Source organism: Amblyomma maculatum, chromosome 2 (genome assembly GCF_055883805.1).
Source record: "Amblyomma maculatum isolate TAMU_Amacu chromosome 2, ASM5588380v1, whole genome shotgun sequence".
NCBI lineage: Eukaryota > Metazoa > Arthropoda > Arachnida > Ixodida > Ixodidae > Amblyomma > Amblyomma maculatum.
Window position 1 is genome coordinate 38,935,920 of NC_139345.1, and position 20,740 is coordinate 38,956,659.

General features: G+C 45.3%; 1 protein-coding gene across 1 annotated transcript; it reads left to right on the top strand.

Annotated features, from left to right (window-relative positions):
* The first annotated feature begins 1,060 nt into the window (after window positions 1-1,060).
* LOC146198420 (uncharacterized) lies at window positions 1,061-15,540 on the top strand. Its single transcript, XM_084591893.1, has 5 exons — window positions 1,061-1,229; window positions 1,982-2,169; window positions 2,676-2,833; window positions 5,898-6,127; window positions 14,177-15,540. Exons 1-5 carry the CDS (start codon window positions 1,061-1,063, stop codon window positions 14,851-14,853), a joined length of 1,422 nt encoding a protein of 473 aa, XP_084448019.1. The 3' UTR covers window positions 14,854-15,540.
* Window positions 15,541-20,740: the final 5,200 nt, after the last annotated feature.

A 20,740-nucleotide genomic window follows, 5' to 3' on the forward strand; every position in this document is an offset into this window, starting at 1 on the left:
ATCTTTAAATGTCTTGTATTGCTCCCTCCTGCAAAGGCCAAAGTATTGGTCTGCAGTATTTTCAAATAAATAAACAAAACGCGGAATAATTTTGAAGAATTATTCTCAGCGACTCCAAAGGAAAATACTGTCGTTATGAATACAATTATTCTGTATTTTGCTGCTCACAAAGTCAGCGGCGTGAAGCATATGCAGAATCATCGGCCCAGCTTCGTTCATCTTATTATTTTTGCTCTGACCAAGGCAAATATGCGCATCAGTTGATTTCGGTTTGACGTCGTCATATGCCCCGATCTGAGCGCGGACACTTACTACAAGGTAGCTGTTTTTTATCTGCCCGCTATCATCCCTTTCGTCGTGTTTTGTGTCAGTATCTTGGCAGCAGCTGGATTTCTGTGTTTGTGGACACTGTTGGACGCTGCTCCCATTCAAGTAAGAATAGAAGTAAACTAGACAACCTTACATCCGAAGGCTGCATTGCTCGGGGGAAGTTTGATAAACGCGTTATATTAAGTTCTTAAATACTGACTCAAGCCACATTGGTACTCTTCAACGTGTGTATATGGTAATGCAGAGCTCCATTCAAATACATTTAGGCCGCAATGTTTGCTATTGAGCCGTACAGCCAGCCAGTAATCCCTGCAACCTTATGAGTTGACCACAGCTGCATGGATGCACAGCTGTCTGCATTACGCGTGATCTTTGTGATTCATTTGTAACAGCACTTGAACAGTGAAGTTAAAGACATTTACGAACGGTGAGTGTATCAAGGACCGTTTTGTCACTGCTGTCGTTCTGCTTTGCAATTCAGATTAATTAACCATTTGTATTGTATGCATCTACATATGCTGCCGCCACATATGACGAGGTTACTGGTGATAGAAAAAAATAAACTGAACCTCGCAAATGATGTGCAATGACTTTGTAGTGGGCATGTCAGCGATATTTGATGTCATTTTACCTACGCGTTAATTTCTTGGTTAGCAATGTGCTATATACTGGCTGGATAAAATTGTGTGTTCTGGAAAAAAAAAAAAAAAAGTTGACTAAACCCACAGCTATGAACGGGACCGCTGCGGGCACTTTCTGCGGCCGCCTGGCGCTTGTCACAGGCGGAGGCAGCGGCATCGGCCGCGCCGTTTGCTGCATCCTGGCTCAGAGGGGAGCTCGCGTTATTGTGACGGACATCGATCTGGACGCGGCCAAAGCCACGGTGGCAGCTCTCCAAGGTAAGCTGCGGACACCGGCGATAAGTTACCCACAAGACTGCAGGCGCAGGAAGTCAATGACCGCATCATTTAGGCAACCTCTCACCGTTCGAACTAGGCTGTAAATTTTTGACCGGAAGAAAACGGGGCGGAAAGCATAACGATGCAGACGGAAAGAAGATCTAACAAGTATTTTTTTTTTTTTTTTTTGTAGGATGCGGAATAATGCTGCTGCATTCTTCACCTAATAGATGATCAGCCTTGTTATGTCTTCTTTCCGTCTCCATCGTTGCTTTCGGCAGCAATTTCTTTGCAAATTTGCAGTAGGTTACTCACAGAGCTTGCAACCAAACCTTTCTTTATGAGAAAATATTAGTCTACACGGATCATATGTAGATATATATGGTTACGTCTTTATTATTATTTTTTTTTTTGCTTGCCACTCCTGCTTACGAACGAGTTACCTTATGTTTCGTAGTAATAGTTCAAGCGATTCCAAGTGCCATTATGATGATGCTGATATTGGCGCTACCGTATCGTAATCGAGTTTCCCTTGAACAACTTGCCCAGTGTTTCTTCCCGATTTATAACACTACATTTAGCCTGATGGAAATCCGATGCCGAAAACGTATATCTGAGCAGATTATACTTGTTCATAGGAAAAGACTGGGTTAGTTGCCACGCGCTCCTTGTTGAATTCCTGCTTTCCAATAGCGGAACCTAATACTGCAGGAAATTAAAGACACTCCTCCGTCTCTTTATGCCTGTGACAGGACTCTGTGAGCACGAAGCGATGCAGATTGACGTCGGCTGTCCGAAGTCGGTGAAGGCGGTCTTCGACAGCATCCAGAAGGAGCCAGTGTCCATTGTCGCTCACTGTGCCGGTATAATGGGGTCCCCGAAGACATTCGTGGATCTTGATGTGGACGAATTCGACCGAATCACGACACTCAACCTTCGCGTAAGGCAGCTCGGCGGTCGAAGTTTTACTTCTAACTGCGTCGTCATGTATAGTGCGCCTGATATGTTTTTAAATACCAGCACAGAACGCATCCATTGTCATGCTCGCTGAGGTAGGCTATGACGTTAATTTATATGCAATCTGATTGCTAGTAATTTCGAATTTATGTCCAGTGGTTTTGTAGATTCCTTTTTTCCCTCGTAGATATGACTGCATCGCCTCAATGGATAAATCATATCATATTCAGTGTTCAACCAGTTAGAGGCCGGCGTTTGTGCGAAGTCACTTCAGCAGCCTCTGGTTAGGTTGTCTGCAGCAACAGTGAGCTGTAAAACATTCTGGGGAAAATATGTTGGTTGAAAGAGGAGTGTGCGGCCAAACTACATGTTACATCTCAGACAAATCCATTGTCTTTAGTTTACTTGTTTTGTCCATGCGGCAGGCATTTTGACATCGCATTTGCATGCCGGAAAATTGTGAACTGTCCTCTCCGGGGATGACTGCAGGGCACATTTTTGGTGGCAAAAGCGGCGGCACAGTGCATGCTGCGGTCTAAGATCACCGACGGCTGCATAGTGAACATCGCCAGCATCTTAGCCAGGAAGAGCCCCCCGGGATTCAGCGCCTACTCTGCCTCCAAGGCTGCCGTATCCGCCTTCACGAGGTATTATTATTGATTCGATTACGCACTTCACTAGCAGAGCATGACACTTAACCGAGACTGCGATGCTACCTATAAGCATGCTTGAGTACACAATGCAGCGCACTGATCTTAGCGCAGCGTAAGTAATAGTGTAGCTCACATGCTCTGTAACAAATTGCGTATTTAATTTGTGAGTGTTCTTGCCCGGAGCCGCCTTTAGGGTTTACGAGGGACAATCTTCTCCAGCAATGCCACATTTGCCCTCAAGGGGCTGTCTTTGAATTCCTCAAGCACAATTACAAGCTCATGAACTTCCATGCATACGATTGCAATCTCCATCTCTTGGCACAAGCCGTACAAGGCCTGGAAAAACCCAAACAGCCCAAAGGCTATAATATCCGATTCCACCTATTATATCTTCTCAGCTAACGGCTTCAACTCTTATGCCGTGAAATCAACTTATTCACTGCAATTCAATCTCGCTATGCGATGTAGCAGCCGTGGAGGATTGCTTGAGCCTTTAACTGCCTATTAACAGGGCGGGACAGTCGCCGTGCCTGCTTCATGATACACCTAACCGCATGAACGAGGCGAAGCATTTTCGAGAGCATGGTACATATGTAACATTCCAGTTGCAGGTCATAGCGACACAGATACTTAAAAAACTTCGGTAGGGACATTTAAAACTGCTTAGGTGTGATAACGCGAAATAATTACTGCGTCAAAGCCCAACTTTGCCTTACAATGTGTCCGCCTTTGAACAGGCAGTGTTCGAGAATTAGAGGTGCACAATAATGGATACAGAATTTGGAAGTGCATGTTCTTTTATTTATGCACATCCGATGGGTAATACGCCTCCGCATCTCGTTGCTGCATCTTAGCATCTTGCTGGCGCATTTGTTGTGTCGCCTCGGCCCCTCGTAGACGAAGTTCTCCATCACCATGTCGTCGGACACGTTGAAGACTAACACGACTAGTGTGGTATCGTCCTTTTGGTTCCGAATCCGAAACCAAGGTTTGCACAGTGGCGGCGCCACCGTACTTTTTCTCCCGTCCTGCACCCTCTCTCATGAATTAAAGTCTCAGTCTGCGTTTGGCTGTCGTAGAGTACGGCTGTCTGTTTCCTCCTGCAGGCCGCCGTTCGGCGGGCCACGTGGCGTCCATGGCAGCCACGCCGACACAACAAATTGGCGCAGTCGACAGGATGCATAGTACGGTGGCGCCGCCACTGCGCTAACCCTGTTCCGAAACCGAAACCAAAAGGACGATACTACAACTAGCACGGCATATGGACAGTGAAACAAGTGAAACGCGGACGTTTTTTTTTCCCAAGCGAAGCTTTTTTAGCACAATGCGCCTTGTCTCTGTCTGGCCACAGATCGCCTGCCCGCAGACCAAGTCGATGTGGATGGTCCGTACTACACGCATAGGCACTCGCGTAGAGGGTGTCCTCGGCGCGAGCTCCGGGCCATGACCCTAGACTCTCGTCACTACCTCCTCTATATGAACGCGTCTCGCCTTTTCCAAGAGCACCCGTTGGCTTCGTGCTCCTGTCGACGACACCTGGGTTTTAGTACCATGAGAGTGGCTTCATCGTCGACGGCGTTTTTGATCAATGGGGTTAAGAAAGCGTTCGCTTTAAAAAGGCTTATGTAAAATGATGGAAACAAAAGAATATAGAATGAAAGAGGTTTGACGTTATCCGAAAGTGACATTGTACTCGGTTGCTTAGTTTATGGGGGTCTAACGTCCCAAAGCGACTCAGGCTATGAGACGTCAACATTTTACTCTGTTACACAAATTGTTTGCAGCACTCCGAAAGGTAAGGGCGGGCCAATCAGGATAATCAACTACATTATTGGGTTTTTACCACATCATAACATCGTGATTGACAGGCGCGTAGGAACGAAATCATGAAATCCGCTCCATCCTGGTTGACCCATACTGTCCTTTTCGTCTACTGATTCTTTCTCTTCGTTAATTTGCTTCCAAGCTCACCAAGGCCACAGTGCTTGAAACTGCGCGGTGCACTGTGTAAATTGCAGGCTCAGTGTTAACCTAACCTGTAATAGTGCTGCAGACAGCTTAAGAAAAGCAGTTTAGGGCCCAATTATTGTTCATGGTGCCCGTGCAGCTTGCCTTGGAGCCGGCACATGTCTGCGTCCTTGCTTTCTTAAAGAAGCAAAAAGTACGACAGAATTTTCAGCAGAAATCAGAAGCGCACACAAACTTCGCCGACATACTGTACGACAAACGCTCCGAACGGTATACTGCGAAAATGCTTACCACATATTGTCCATAGATTCTTCTGTATTTTGTGCGTTCTATCTGCTTCTTTTCGTCTACTGATTCTTCCTATTCGTTAATGTACTTCCAAGCTCACCAAGGCCATAGTGCTTGAAACTGAATGGTGCACTGCGTAAATTACAGGCTCAGTGCTAATTTAAAAAATTATCTTCCATGTTGTGTGAAAAAAGCGACGGAATTAAATTCGTTGGCATCTACCGTGACTTCTGACTGTGTTTATATTGTGTTGTGAGGTCTGGCGCAGTGATGTCTGTTGTGGTGTGGCCCGTGCGGTGCGGAATGGTGTGATTTGGAGTGGTGTGGTGTCATTGATGTGGAGTCACGTGATGTGGGGTGGAGCGAAGCGGTGCGGCACTGTGTGGAGTGGAGTGGATGGGTGCGTGCGGTATCGTGTGTACAGTTTAACGTTTTGAAGCTCCCCGTGGGCTATCGGAGATCCCGTAGCTGAGGGGTTTGAAATTATTTCGGACAGCCGGGGTTCTCTAGCGTGCATTGGTCTCGCACCGCACACTGGCGTTTGTGTACATAGCCTCTGTTCAAATATGGCTGCCGCAGCAGGGATTCCACCATGCGACAGTGGGGTGAGTAACCAAGTGCCAAGCCAACTAAGCAATAACAACGAGTAATGAATAAATAATTAAGCAACGACCACCACTAATAATTGCCCTAAATACTGTAACATTACTCCTTCATCAATGATGAGCATGTTCGATATTGATCTTATTTCACTATAAGAGCTGAGGTGATTATAAGCAGGCTATCTTTGCTTTGTCACCAGGTGTGCAGCAGCGGAAGTGGCTGGCGCGGGTATCCGCGTGAATGCCGTGGCTCCCTGTCTGACGGACACGCCTATGACCTCCAAGGCCTTGAGCCAATCGCAGATTGCGCAATTGAGTGCGGGCATCCCCCTGGGCCGAGCGGCGCGGCCCGAAGAAGTGGCCTCAGTTGTGGCTTTGCTCTGTGGGGCAGAGACCGCTTTCATCACCGGCACCACTGTCGACGTCACCGGCGGGTTATAGAGGCGCTGCTGCACTTGACACTGACGGCTTACGCCACGGGAAACGACCAGTCCAGCCATTCATTTCTTTCAGTTGCATGCCCTCCGGTTTGTTACAACAGCGCCCTTCTTGTGGTGCCTGAAAATGCGGGTATAAATTTGAAATTAGATTCACATAACTAAACGTCGAGCTTCAACGACAGAAGTGCTTTAGTGGGTGCAGATATCCAATTAAAGAGAGAAAGGAGGACATCAATCATCTGAGGACATCAGTTAGCCACCTAAACGTCGTTGTTACAAGGCCGAACGGTACCGACTGCCCCCTCTTATGGGTCTGTTCCGGCACTTGGTAGTAGCAATAGCTGCCCTTTTTAGAGTTTTGATATGGAGATTATTTTGCGAGTGATTTTTGGCGCAGTCGTTCCTTCTACGAATGCCATCAAATCTTTTAGGGACATTTCAAGAGTTATGCCTGTAAGAAAAAAGTATTTTTACGCAGCGACAATTCAAGCCAAGCTATAAATGGAGGCGTAAGTATACATTTTGGTTTTCATAGGTGGGCTGTGTACGTCTTTGCCGCCTCCTCATCCGGCTCGCTGCACTGTTGTATAATACTGACAACAGCTAGTGATAGCAAGAATTGTCAGCTGGCAGAGAAGAAAGAGGGTTAATTGGTTGTTAATGTTTAAGAAAAAACGTATCAGACGGTATAAAATAACACAAGGTTGAGTACAAAACATGCTCCACCTGTCCAGTCAGTTTTGAGTGCACACCTTCGGTATTTTTTTTTTCGCGAGACTATACGTATGCCCACGAAAGCTTACCTTATGCGCTAGTGTCGGAATGTACAATTATATTTTAAGTTATTAGTCTGCCGTGGCCTCGCACGCTTAAAAAATGTTTATTTGCCGTGAGTGGGACCACTACATTCTATTTCCCAGCACCTTATCTGGATCATCTAGGTGATCTTTTGTATTAAATTGCTCTCCTGCGTCTACTGGCTCTTCTGTAGTTTATAAAAAAAAAAAAAATGTCACTGTTTTTTTTTTTTTTTTTTGCCGTGAAAGTAAGAAATGATTTAATAGTCTTTGTAGACAGATAATCGAGACCGTGGAACAGGCGGATCTCAAGATAACATATCTATGGCAGCATAAAATGAATTGCACCCGTAAGTTTGACTACATTTAGTGTAATTTTAACGCTAAGTGAAGCATAAAATTAACACTGTAAGACACGCAAGCCAACCAGATGTTATGTCTGCAGTGTCGCCGCTACAGAAATTGCTTTGTATTTAACGAGGATCCGAGACCCACGGTGAAAGCTTCGTTTGCCAGATCTAGCTGGCTATGCATCGAATGAAAAAAAGCATGCCAGCGTCTGAACAAAACAATGAGGCGAAAAGATTCTCGACAACAAGCCAGAATGCATGGCCGGAAAGGCAATACATGACGCATTAGCAGCGGCCGACCATTGGCATTGACATCTGATGTAATACAGATGACTTCTGCCGACAAAAAAAGAACTTGGCTCTCTAACGCGCAAGCATCGGCGACTTGATGGTTCGTGCCGAGGCTGCACAAAGCGAAGGACAATGAATAGGAACAGGCCAGGAGAGAAGCTCGGCACCTGCATCTCCTTAAGCCTCTCGGTTGCCTTACACAGGAACAAACGCACGCGGAAAGCTTTTTACTGGTTGATTTTTGTTTTGGTTTGGCCGGTGAGCGTTCGAAGCCTCTAACGCTAGACATATCAGTGATACCATTGCTTCTATGTCTACAGCCGCGCTGTTCTCCTTCAACCTGTATGTCCAGGTAACCCGAAGTTTCACTCTCCTGAACCATTGTCTACAATTCACTGGCCATCTAAAAGGCATGAACGTGACCTGTCGGTTCATGCCCCGTTCCTACGTAATTTGAATGTATGCTCATGTTCAACCGACTACCTGGTGAACAAGTCTGATTTTTATAGATGACCACGACGTAGCGCCAGCATCTGTCAAAGCAGGAGCAAAAACGTGAACCGAGAAACAAAATACAAAAAGTATGTATTTTCAATATGAAATCTCTTCTGGACTGTATTTCCACTTGTTGCCAACCGGGGAAAAAAGGGAGTATTATAAGGTTTGTTAATTCTGTGGCATGATGGTAGGTGTATGGTTGTAATTCAATTCACATCAAAGAGACTTGGAAGAAAAATAGAACTCGGCCTGTATCGATAGTGCCCTGCATTCCAATCTCGATGCACATTAATTAAAAGCAGAACTTTTGCAGGCGTTCTATCAGAGGAAAAACAAAAATGGCCGATGATTACAATTTTCGGTAATGGCAAATTGTGTTTCTTGGACCTCGCACTAAGCGAAGCGTGAGTGACGTGGTCGCGTTTCTTCTCTGCGCGGAAGCTTGCGCGACCTCACTTTTCGGATTTAATTTCGCTTTAAGCACTGTGCAACTCGCTTAAAAACTACTACTTTAATTTATGCTATGCTACTGCCCACAAAGATTGGCTGGCGGGGTGTTACGCATAAATTAAGGGCGTAGTGATTAAGCGAGTTGCATAGTGCCTAAAGCAAAATTAGATTTCACGTATGCTCAACTCGCACATCAAATCAAACATAAGTTTCATACAGTCATAAGCTGCCAGATTATGTGAAACTCCCTCCGACATTCCGGTTGTGAGCATTCCTTTGCACTTGCCGCACAAAATCCCAGGACATAAAATCACCCGCTGCTTCTCACCCTCTATTCCTTTTTCCTCCCACCAAGTGGAGGGGGTTTCCATCGCTCCACTCTGCCACCTGCTAGGCGTGACAGGTGGAATTTTGCTCTGCTACTGCCTTAAAAGATTGGCTGGTGGCGTGTTACGCATGCAATGCTATCTACGGACAGTAATATAAGTGCGCAGCAAAGACGTGACAGAGGGGAGAAGTGGACAACGACGACGGCCGTCATGGTTCACCAATTCGTGCAATAAGCCGTTCTTCGTTATGCTATCTACGACGCGTAATCCGGGAGGGGCGCCTAAGAAATACGCTATAAAATAAAACTCAGGTGCCGCCATCTCCGGCCGACTTTGCAGGCAAATTGGTGACGTCGACACAGATTTTTGGGCGCAAATTTCAGACGCTATGAGTAAGATGGAGTCCAAAGACAGACTCTTCCCGCACAACTAATGTATCGCGGGTGCTATAAGCTACACGGCAACTCTCTTCGGAAATCTATTAAGGGCGTCCAGAATTGAAATCTACTGGCAGGAATTTTCTTTTTTAGTTCATTTTTCTCGCCTATAAGGGCTTATTTTGATTCCGCACAAACCTATCCAGAAAGTACCAGAGAGTCAATTGTTTTGCGGGGATAATAATAGTTGTTCTCGGAGTCTATTTATCTGTGGAGGGCGCTTACTGAGGGGCTTTCGTAAGCCGTAAAATGCCGTAAAAGGCTCTTGTTTTCGTCAGATATTTCTCGCCCTTAGACTGTTCTCCTGTTTCCTCCATCACTTCTCTCCTTCCCTTGTTTTGGAATTTACGGTTACACGAGATCATTACAATGCAATAAATAATAATAATAATAATAATAATAATAATAATAATAATAATAATAATAATAATAATAATAATAATAATAATAATAATAATAATAATAATAATAATAATAATAATAATAATAATAATAATAATAATAATAATAATAATAAAAATAATAATAATAATAATAATAATAATAATAATAATAATAAGGAGGAGGAGGAGGAGGTGCAGGGGGAGGCGGATGATGATGATGATGATGGTGATGATGATAAGAAGAAGAAGAAGATTCGTGCGTTATTGTAAACTACACGCAAAATCACCATACTATGATAGCGATGCCATGAACTTGCGGGAGGCGGCCGAAACGATGCTTGATATTTTAACAGATGTACATGCAAGAAATGGGGTGCTTCGTACTAACACTTCAAGGAGATATAACATGCAAGCTAACGGCCGGGGGTAGGTGGATCTCCCGTTATTGTAATCACCTTTCTCATCCAATGACTCCCTGCCGCATCAAAGAACGCATACCACACTGCAGTTTTCGCAACCAAAGCTAAGCAAAGTATAGGGTACTATTAATGTTAGCTGAACAATTAACGAAAAAGTTCTGCTGGTTACTAAACAAGGCCACGCGAGTATTATTTCCAGTGTTCGGGCTCTACAATGTGGCGTCACAACCACCAAGATTGCTTCGAAGCTATTCATGATTAGCAGCTATAATGCATTAGCGTTTAGCTTTTTAGTTTCGTGCCACATATTGCAACTGCACACCTCAAGGCATGCGTCTAAACATATATTAGGTTCCGCGTATTCTTACTTCTGGGCAATCATCCGAGACGTTTCGGATGCTTTCCTCGGACACCATCGCTGTCCTCCGCTCTGCCGCATCCCTCTCCTCCGTCTCAGTGGCGCGTGTTTTCGCTTTGCCCCGACTCAAAGACGGAAGGGAGCGACACTGATGGCTCTACGATTGCCAAATCGGGAAGAGGACGGAGAACCATATGAAGGTCCGCTCGACCTCCACCAAGACCTTCGGTGTGCGGAACCCCAACGAGTCCTAAAGTTTCATTGTGCGCGTCTGGCGGCAAGGGAGCGCAAGCAGCCAGCCACGCTCAGCCCATGATTGATGCGCGGGCAAAGAGGAGCGTTTCCTGAGGCGACCGACACCGTGGCCACCGCCGCGTCAGGTGAGTGGTGTACTGAGAATATTCACACGCTGTGCGCGAATTCATTTTACAGGTCATAGCGGTTGCATGACGTGTGCCATCGTAAATGTATCTATTCAGTTGCGCTTGCAGGCTGCCTACTTGATGAAATATGCGTGCTTTTAATATAAAATGTATAGAACTGTTTTTATTCAGTTCCTCGCGCGCAGTTGCTGAGTGGAAATGTTTACGAAGTATTTATACAAAGTATTATTATTTTTTTTTTTTTGTATCCTTAAAGAAAATTCAAAGTATGCACACGGGAAGACATAAATGGTACCTTCACATAGTTCGCTCGATCGTAATCCAATAACACCATTTCTAAAACTTTTTAATTATGCTCACACAACGTTTACGGGCTAATTGTATGGCGCGACGAGATGATACGTCCAATTTGCTTCCTCCTCTCGCTCTTTCTTCACTCGTTGGTTCGCGTAGCGGCCGCTGATGGGAAGTGTTGTTTTTGCTTCTGCTACAGGCCAGAATCCTCGAGACAAAATCAACAATTAAGCGACTTCAGAACGAAGTCCGTTTCGCTCAGCAGTCGCTGGAACGTATCATAGAGCCATGGACGTATTTGATGCTCCGCTTTATGCGAACAGTGAGACCGCCTAGACTCGGGAACAAAGACAACAGACTCAAGAAACTAAGTTATCGCAGCTCATCTGCAGACGTACAGGATAGGTAGGTACGTCAAGCGTGCACAATCTGTCTTTTTTACGAAGTAGACCCGCAGAACTTACGCTCCTTAGAAAGGGGCTCAGGTTCAACGTCGGCTCCGTTCCTGATGCAAGAACCATCACTTGTGCAGTCGAGCTTGCATTACGGAAGACTGACGTCGACCTACGCGACCAAGCTCGCTCTCGCGCCATCGCAGCATTTTCGAAGTTGCGAAAAGAAGAAGACAGCGCGCTCTCACGGCCCTAGCAAGAAGCTCTGAAAAGGGCAGAAGGACGATGCAATTCTTATCCTACCGCTCTACGAAGGCAACGCCATGGTGGTGCAAGAAGTCGATACTATTCCAATACTAGAAAAATATAAACCTAGATCCGACCAATAAAATAAAGGCTGAGCTTCAAAAGTGGCTCGCAGAGGTGCTCAATTACGTCCTACCCGATGACCACTACATCTACAACCAGCTCCTATGTCATAACGGTGTTGCTCCTGCCATCTACGTCGTACCAAAAGGGCACGAGATGGACACATCGCTTCGTCCAATAATGAACTTCACATGGTCCTCTTTGAACAAGCTCTCCGGTTATTTCACCGGGTGCTCGCCACCTCTAGCCGGAAAGACAACTACGGGGGTTCGGAACACGGCCGACTTTGTTGGTAAGCTAAATGATGCCTCCATCGACGACAATCAAGTCATGATATCGTTCGATGTGAAGTCGATGTTTACATCAGGGCCTGTGGACTTCGTGGTTGAGTGTTACAAAAGACGCGACATTGTGCGAGCTAACCCCCATTGAAGCTGACGACTTCTGCCGACTCCTGAAATTCTATCCCTCTAGCACGTACTTAACCTTCAACAAGTTACTTTACAGACACACGTTCGGGACGATCATCGGTGCCTCTGTCTCACTTTTATGTGCGAACCTTACTCTAGAATACCTACAGAATCCACAGCATTTACATCCTTCAGCACCGCACCTCAGTTTTTTGCACGTTATGTCGACGACTGCCTCTGCGTGATCAACCGGCAAGACGTGCAAAGGTTTCTGTTCCACCTTAACACCTTCTAGTAAAGCATCCAGTTCTCCATGGAAGAAGTGGACGGCACAATCGCTTTTCTCGACGTCCTCGTGAAACGCATGGCGCATTATCTGCAGACCACGGTTTATCGAAAACCTACTCACACCGGAAGGTACCTAACTTTTAATCATCCCATCCCATCGAAAACATACACTCAGTCACTTCGACACTGTTTAACTGCACTTTCAAAATATATTCGAGGCCAAAACGCAGAGCAAAAGAAGTTAAACAAGTCAGGTAAGGCACGATACGGAATGGCTGTCCAGCTCAGTTACTGCGGTCACAGGAGAGCGGCGCGCCTCTGCCTCGCCAAACCAAACTGAAACGTGCACAAAGAAGCTGGCGTCTATACCCTTAATAGAAGGTTAAGAAAGAAAGGAAAAAGGGTACTGTCAAAAAAAAAAAATGCGATGCTTATGCCTGGTCTTCGAGCTCCGCGACTCAAGCAGCATAGCGTGAAAGCATTCGATTGTTTGTTTCAATGTTTGATGTATAAAACGCCAGCCCTTTCATTGCAAACATTGCTCATCCACTTTTTGATCATTGCAGCATTAAGGTCAGCTTAAGGAAAGTAAAGAGCACTCCTTTTTAAACCAGGCGTCCTTCTGTCAAAATCCTCTAAAGTTTCTACTTTGCGTAACTGAATCACTTACCGACTTTTATGTACACGACAGAAATTAATACATGTGAAATGTTCTTTAAAGAAACTTCTACGAATTTTCAACCGTCTTCCCCCCACTCATATAACCTGGAATTGCAAGTTTGAAATCCTTCTTTAAGAAGGAAATGCTCCTTACATTATTCCTCATTTCTGAAACTTTTGTATACCGACGTGAAACCAAATGGTACCCATAGAAAATTCAACAAAAAGAGAAACAAATTAAAAGTCGGTATACAAACATACAGAATTGGCTGCGACAAGTGCGGCCTTTTTCTCCTCTCAGCTCTAAATACTGCGCCGAGGACACCACACATCAAATGATACGATCGAATCCTTGAGCAGACGGCACAGCTTCGTTTGTGCAGCTGTCCCTTTCTGTTTTGAATGACAGCTATTCTGAACGATTTGCTTGGGGGAGAACCGCGGGCGCCGGGCATTAGAATACGCTGAGCAGTCGGTATTACGGAGGTTCACTGTACGGGTTCTACAATGCGCCGCTATTCTGTTCAATGTTATGTTCTTCCCTCGTTTGGCGCGTTGAACAAGCGCCCACTTTGCATCACCTTGTGTTCAGCAACGTCACGGGGTTTCAAGATGCAGTATCAAACCAGGATTGGTGAGCTTCATTGCTTTTAGTCACATCCAGTAAATATGACTAAAAGCAATTTTGGGCATGAAAATGCAATGCGACAGGGACTATATACGTTGGCAATAAGCACGCTATTTACGTATCTGCGTGTGTGTGTCGTCGTTTCATGGTCCGGCCTGTCAGCTGGATAGATAAATATATATGCTGGAAAGTCACGGTCCAATGCTTCAAAAACGCCGGCTCAGTTGAATACAGAGTGACGCTTCTCTTACTCTCTTTGCAGTTAGCCTGCCCTCATGAGGCGGTGCTCTACGGAAGCCGCAGTTCACCTGCCGGTGCCCGTTCTGTCCTTGGGACTTCTGCTCGCGCTGCTTATCTACTTGGCGCTCCTGGAGCCCGGAAGAAGCATAGCGGAAGCCGCAGCAACCTTCGAACGCCAGGAGTCCGTCCTCGTGCGGCAAATCTGCCGGGGTACACAGGCTTTCACCACCACCATCAACCTTCTGCTGACGTTCGGCCGGAGTGTGCTGGCGCAGCCCCGCCCACTCGGCATCGGCGAAAACTTCGGGCTCAATGTGACTCTACGCGGGCTAGACACGCTTTCGCTGAGAACAACGCCGGACACGTTCTGCAACGAGAGTGTTGCGCAAGCCTGGCTTCCACTCAGGCTGTCACCCACGATCGTGGCGACATTCAGGAGCTCGTTCGTGAACCTCCCGTACTTCGGAAAAAACATCTCTGGCACGCTCAGGGGACTCGAGATGGACATTGTCGTGCAAGTGCGCAGGAATGACCCGAGCCGTCGCGTGGTGATCTCATCGGTTAACATCTTGAACGTGGACGCCATCGACGTGGAGGTGAACTCGTTCGTGCCCCTTTCTGGCACGCCCCTCTCCACATTTTTTGAGCTGCCCGCTATGCCATGGAAGATTGCCTTGCTACAACGAATAATCCAAAGCGCTTTGCAAAGGTTCCTCGACAGCGGAGCCTTACCTTTGTAACCTTTATAAACTGCACACATTTTATGTGGTGTTAACGGACGGTGCTTCCCTTGACCATGCTGTTCGATTCCAGTCACTATTTTAGTGCTAAAAGTAATGCTCGAATTTATTTTCAGCTATCTCCTGTTTCACTGTTATCTAAAATTTGGTGTTTAGTACATGAGGACGGAAGAGGAGTAGTCTTATGAGGTTCTGATATGTCAGTACTGAAGCCGTTTATGCCAGCATCAATTGATATGATGATTGCCAACTGATGGAATTTCTCTACACCAGCCAACTGAAAGGAAAAGAAAGTGTCATTAGTTTCATCTCCTCATCAACTTATTGCAAGTGGTCGTTCATGTTTTGTTGTGCATTAAGAAATCATATAATTCAAGAATTTCCCCGAATTGGTCAAAAGTTATGTATTTACTTCTTGTGCGCGTACATTGGGATTCGTGGCTCAACCACACAGTCGGGTACCACTATTCTTTTGAGGCCGCATAGCCAAGTAACCAAGGTCAGGTGAACTTAATTCAAACCATGCAAGAACGTAATAGTTGACTGGATGGCACTCTATGAGAAAAGCTTAAAAAGAAAGAAGTTCGACGTTTGCCTCGTATTTGAACGTCACAAGCATGTCGGTATTTTTCTCAATTTACTATACTCCGGTGTTTTTTACAATCGCACAGACATCGTCGCGTTTGTTTATTTCTTGACTCCTGCCCACGTTTCCACCCTGCTGTAAGCTGTCATGATTACGAAAAAAAAAGGGGGGGGGGAACAACTTAATATATAATACGGGTCGTAGGAAGTGGCTCTATTCATGTAGACATCAGTGTTCCCTCGTATGCAAAGCGCTACAGCTTAGAAGTAACCATGAAGAGTTTTAGAAATGCTTTGTTTTTATGTCCCTTTTATCCCATGAATGTCATACGTGGTTACTGCGCATTCAACATGCGTTGACTATACGCTGTCTTGTAATCCTCATGACCTCCGAATTCACTCTAGCTCAAATATTGTTTTCAGGGACAAGCTTCCGCGAATAGGGCGGCAGCTTTTGATCATAATGCGGCCATACAAATTTCCTCTTCCTCTGTCCAAAAACCTCAGCGGTTTTCTTTTCTATATATGAAGTATAAGGACATGCTGTGACCCTGATGTTTTGCATGCGAGGTATGCACGTGCCAAACATATACCCCTAAGGGTGCAAACCTCGCAAATAGCGTTAACAAATAGGCTTTGCTACCTTCTCAGGGCACATTCTGCCACGTCCACTCTGTTCAGGGACAAGGAAACGAAGTCATGCGTTATCGTTGAGTGCTACTCTAATGATTTCTTCTGCCGGCTTCCCTGGCATTTGAACAGCCCACTTGCACGGCGTGCACTAAGGCAAAAAGAGGGCACGGGACAAGCGCTAACTCTCATATCTGCATTAAACAAAGCCACATTTCACGCTAACCGTTCAGAATGCATAATCTCGGACGTAAACAGCTCCCTGCACGCACCGATGACGATTTTATTTCCTCTTTTTTTTTATGGTAACTTTCAAACACTTTTTGTACAGTTCTATCACAGCTTCCAACCAGAATCTTTTTGTCTTATTCAACCACGGCCCAGACATTTTGCAGTGGACTTAAAGCTCTGATGAATGAGAGCCTGCAAATATTCATTTGTAAATTAACCACTGCGAACCCTGGACTGACCTCGCCGAAGGTCAGCAGGTCAACGGAACAGGTACACCGTTTCACAAACTCCAATGACCATTCGTCGCGGAAATACGACAACTTCATGGAGGACATGATATCATCTACCAATTGCTTCTAGGACACAGCGGTATAGCTGGCAATCTCCGGGCGGACGAGGTCGCACGAACAGCCCACCAAGACAGCCATTGTGTGTTGATTCCCTTTTGCAGAACAGACGCAGCGGCCAGGCTTCGCGCACTTGCGCGGGAACACACGCTCTCCTTGTGGAATTCTGGCCAGTTTACGAACTGCCGCTTAAAATGCCTGACCTGAAGCTCCGCCTTCCACCTGGCCTACTCCGACGGGAAGAAACTTTGCTGTGCTGCCTGTGGGTTGGTGTAGCATTCACAAACTCGTATTATTTTATGATAGGTATGGCAAACAGCCCTGCATGTACAAACTATGGGTGCGACGAGTCTATAGACCACATTCTTTGTCAGCGCCCCACATACCGTAAGGAAAGTGAGCAGAACATTTTGCTCTGAAACAAGTCTGCTACGATAGCGATATCTGAAGATTTGCAAACCTCTACGGCCAAACAGGGGCCGTTCAGATATCTGCAGGTCACTACCTCTGCCAGAGGCCTTACCTCCTGCTTTATCAGTTTGAGGGTCCTCATTTTGATTACACCCTCACCAATTGGGACGAAAGCCACAGGAATCGCATATAAGTCAATTGTTTTGGAAACACTAGAGCGGCATGCTTTGACAGGCAAGGTGGCAGCAAAACTGCCTATCCTTTGCCTGGGGACGTCAACGACCTCTCAGCAAAACGCAACCGCAGGTTCACATAAACTATGCCGTAACCTAAGCCTTGGCCATAATCCCCCACGTTTAATGGCCTCATCAGTGATGATGAAGATGGAACCACCAGGTCAAACAGGAAACAACCAAGGTTCGGTGGGCACTCTCTTCTTCGTCTTCGTCTTCGTCATCATCTTCTGCATCTTCATCATCTTCTGCATCTTCTGCATGTTCATCATCTTCTGCATCTTCTGCATGTTCATCATCTTCTGCATCTTCTGCATGTTCATCATCTTCATCATCATCATCATCATCATCATCATCATCTTCTTCTTCTTCTTCTTCTTCTTCTGCATCTTCTGCACCTTCATCATCTTCTGCATCTTCTGCATCTTCGTCATCTTCTGCACCTTCATTATCATCATCATCTTCTTCTTCTTCTTCTGCATTATCATCTTCTTCTTCTTCATAACCTTCATAATCTTCATAACCTTCATAATCTTCGTAACCTTCATAATCTTCGTAATCTTCTTCATCTTCTACATCTTCATCATCTTCGTCATCTTCTGCATCTTCATCTTCTTCATCTTTTGATGCTGATGCTGATGCGGCCATTCCCCTTTGTATCGGGGGATCACAAAGTTGTGCATCTTCTGCATCTTCTGCATCGTCTTCTGCTGCTTCTGCTTCTTTTGCTTCTTCTTCTTCTACCTTGATAACTGGCATATACCCCAAAAAGGGGGATTGGCCAGGGTTCAATGTGGACAGCCCAAATGCAGTGCAGACACTGGAATAATGCAATAAATCAGTTATCAGTACATAAAAACCTAGGATTTAAGATAATATAATTGAATGAAAGCACAAAATATACTGAGCAAAGAGAGATGATACAACAAGAGTGACTGCGCGCGCTTGGTATAACTAGCAACCGCAACCAGCTCTGGCGGAAAGCACGATCTGTATTTGGCGCTCCATTGGTAATCCAACGACTTCAAATTTGTGCGCCGTACAAAACAAAAATGAGAACGGCAATTTCTTTCGGCACTGTGAGAAAGCTTGCTGATAATAAATATAATCTTATATTGCACCATCCTCGGTCCATGCTAAAGTCAAATATTAGCAAGTTTTTTATTCTTCACTCCGAAATGCCCTGGCCGCTTCGCCAAAACTTTAAGCGCGTAGGCATGATGATTGACAGCTGCGAAACGACCAAAATCCTTCACCACTGAGCCGGTCTGTTAAGGTTTGCTCCAAGAATGAATTAGCACAAAAGTTTGTCCTAGTTCATCCTTCTCGAATTTCGAAGTCATGGTCGATTTGATTTTGGTAAGTACATAGTGCGGTTTGTTTAAGTAGATATCTTGATTAATTACTGTCGAATTGCAAAACACACGTAAAAACAATTTCTAATGGTGTTTGCTTCGGCAAGAAAACCGCACTTCCCATTCAATTAACATTTTATCATCTTAGTACATATTTTCTGCTCGTTCACATCGTCGCATCGCAAACGTTTCTTTAACTTTTAAAAGCCGCGTTATGGCATTTCTGCTTTTTAATGTAAGGCTGATCAAATAATAGCTATATAACGGGACTGCAAATGTCCACGCCCAATAGCTAGAAAGTTTCTCACATTCATAAAATAATGGCATTTTTAACCAGCATAATTTGTTTTCATGGTTTCGTTTATTAATTATTCACTGCTGCCACACACATGAGGCAATGTTTACATATGACGCGATAGTAGGCAATTGTCTGCAGCAGCTGTATTGTATACTGTACTATCATTAGAGATTGTACGTCATCTGTGTCAGCATGCTCACACAAGTGCTTTCTGCATAGATTCCTGAAAGGAGGCTGCTCGTTTTCAGCGTGCGTGAATAAAAAATAGACTGAAGAGGTCCATGATGGAAAATAGCGCGAAAGTACACGAAGGACGGAAGGAAGTAAGACACGGACAAGCGCTAACTCGCAACGCAGGGTTTATTGCTGAAGCACGCAATAAATACAGGTCACATGAAAAAAAATAACAGAACAAACAAAAGAAGAGAGAAGAGAGAGAGAGAGAGAAGCAGCCTCCTAAATGGGAAGCTAGGTCATAACATAGGCATTTCCTCGCTATTTTCCATCATGAATGTTAACCAACTCGCCCAACTTTCGGCATTACTTGACTGAAGAGATCTTTCTCGAATTTAAATACTGCAGACGCGGCAAGACACAGCGGCGCCTTGCTGAGCGCTTGTGTAAGCCTGAGCAAAGATTTACACAGATATGCAATTAAAGAAGAGAGTTCTGACAAAATGTGATTCACTGGAGAAGGTAATGGCAACCTACTCCAGTATTTCCTGCCAAGAAAACTCTATGACCAGTCACAATAGCATTAATGATATGGCACCGGAAGATGAGCCCCCCCCCCCCCCAGGTTGGAAGGCGTCCCACATGTTACTGGGGATGAACAAAGGGCTATTCCTAGTAGCTCCAGGACGAATGAAGCGGCTGGGCTAAAGCCAAAAGGACGCTCAGTTGTGGATGTGTCGGGAAGCGACCGGAAAGTTTGATGTTGCAAGGAGATATATCACATAGCAACATGGAATGTAAGATCTATGACGCAAGGTAAATTGGATGTCGTCAAGCGAGAAATGGACAGAGGCAGCGAACGCGATGGTTAGATGGCATCCTCGAGGCGCTGCAGATGAAGTTATGTGATGTTAGGAAGATAGTGAGAGACCGGAAAGCGCGGCGTGATATGGTCCATATAGGGTCACGAAGAGTCGGACATGACTGAACGACTGAACTGAACTGAAGAAAGGAAGCTTAAACCAAATACATTGGACATTTAATGGACAGCTGTTGAAAGGTGCATATAAATGGATCACTTTTAGGCATGTGTATCATTTTCACAACTGCCTATTGTGAACTAAGGTGGTCAAGATTCCTGATATGCTTGCTTAATTTCTTGAAGTGCTAGTTGCATAGTTTATGGTTTGTGGGTTTTAACGCCACATTAATGCCACTAGCAGGCTATCCACGCTGAGGTCAGCCGCACAATCAAGCATCTTGCACCGGCAAAAGGGCTAAACACTTCCAGTGTGAAAGAAAAGTGTAGCTTGCTGGTGGATGCCATCCAAAGCCTGCAAATAGAAGATTGACATCGGACCGCGTGTGTAAGTGATATCTTGAGAATTCTGTTACAAGTATCGTGGGGTGTGGCTCGATCTCGAACAGTAGAACATAAAGGTGTCATACTACCTCGAACCGCTGCCCATACAATCTGTGATCGAGGAAAGAAATATACCATTTCACTTATTTTAGAACACCGAAGCGGGCCTGTCTTTGCGGTAGTGACCTCCTTAGAGCTTTTTAGTAGCCTTGTCGCTAAAATACTCAACTCGTCAGCATCTGGGCAGCAGGTGGAAAGCC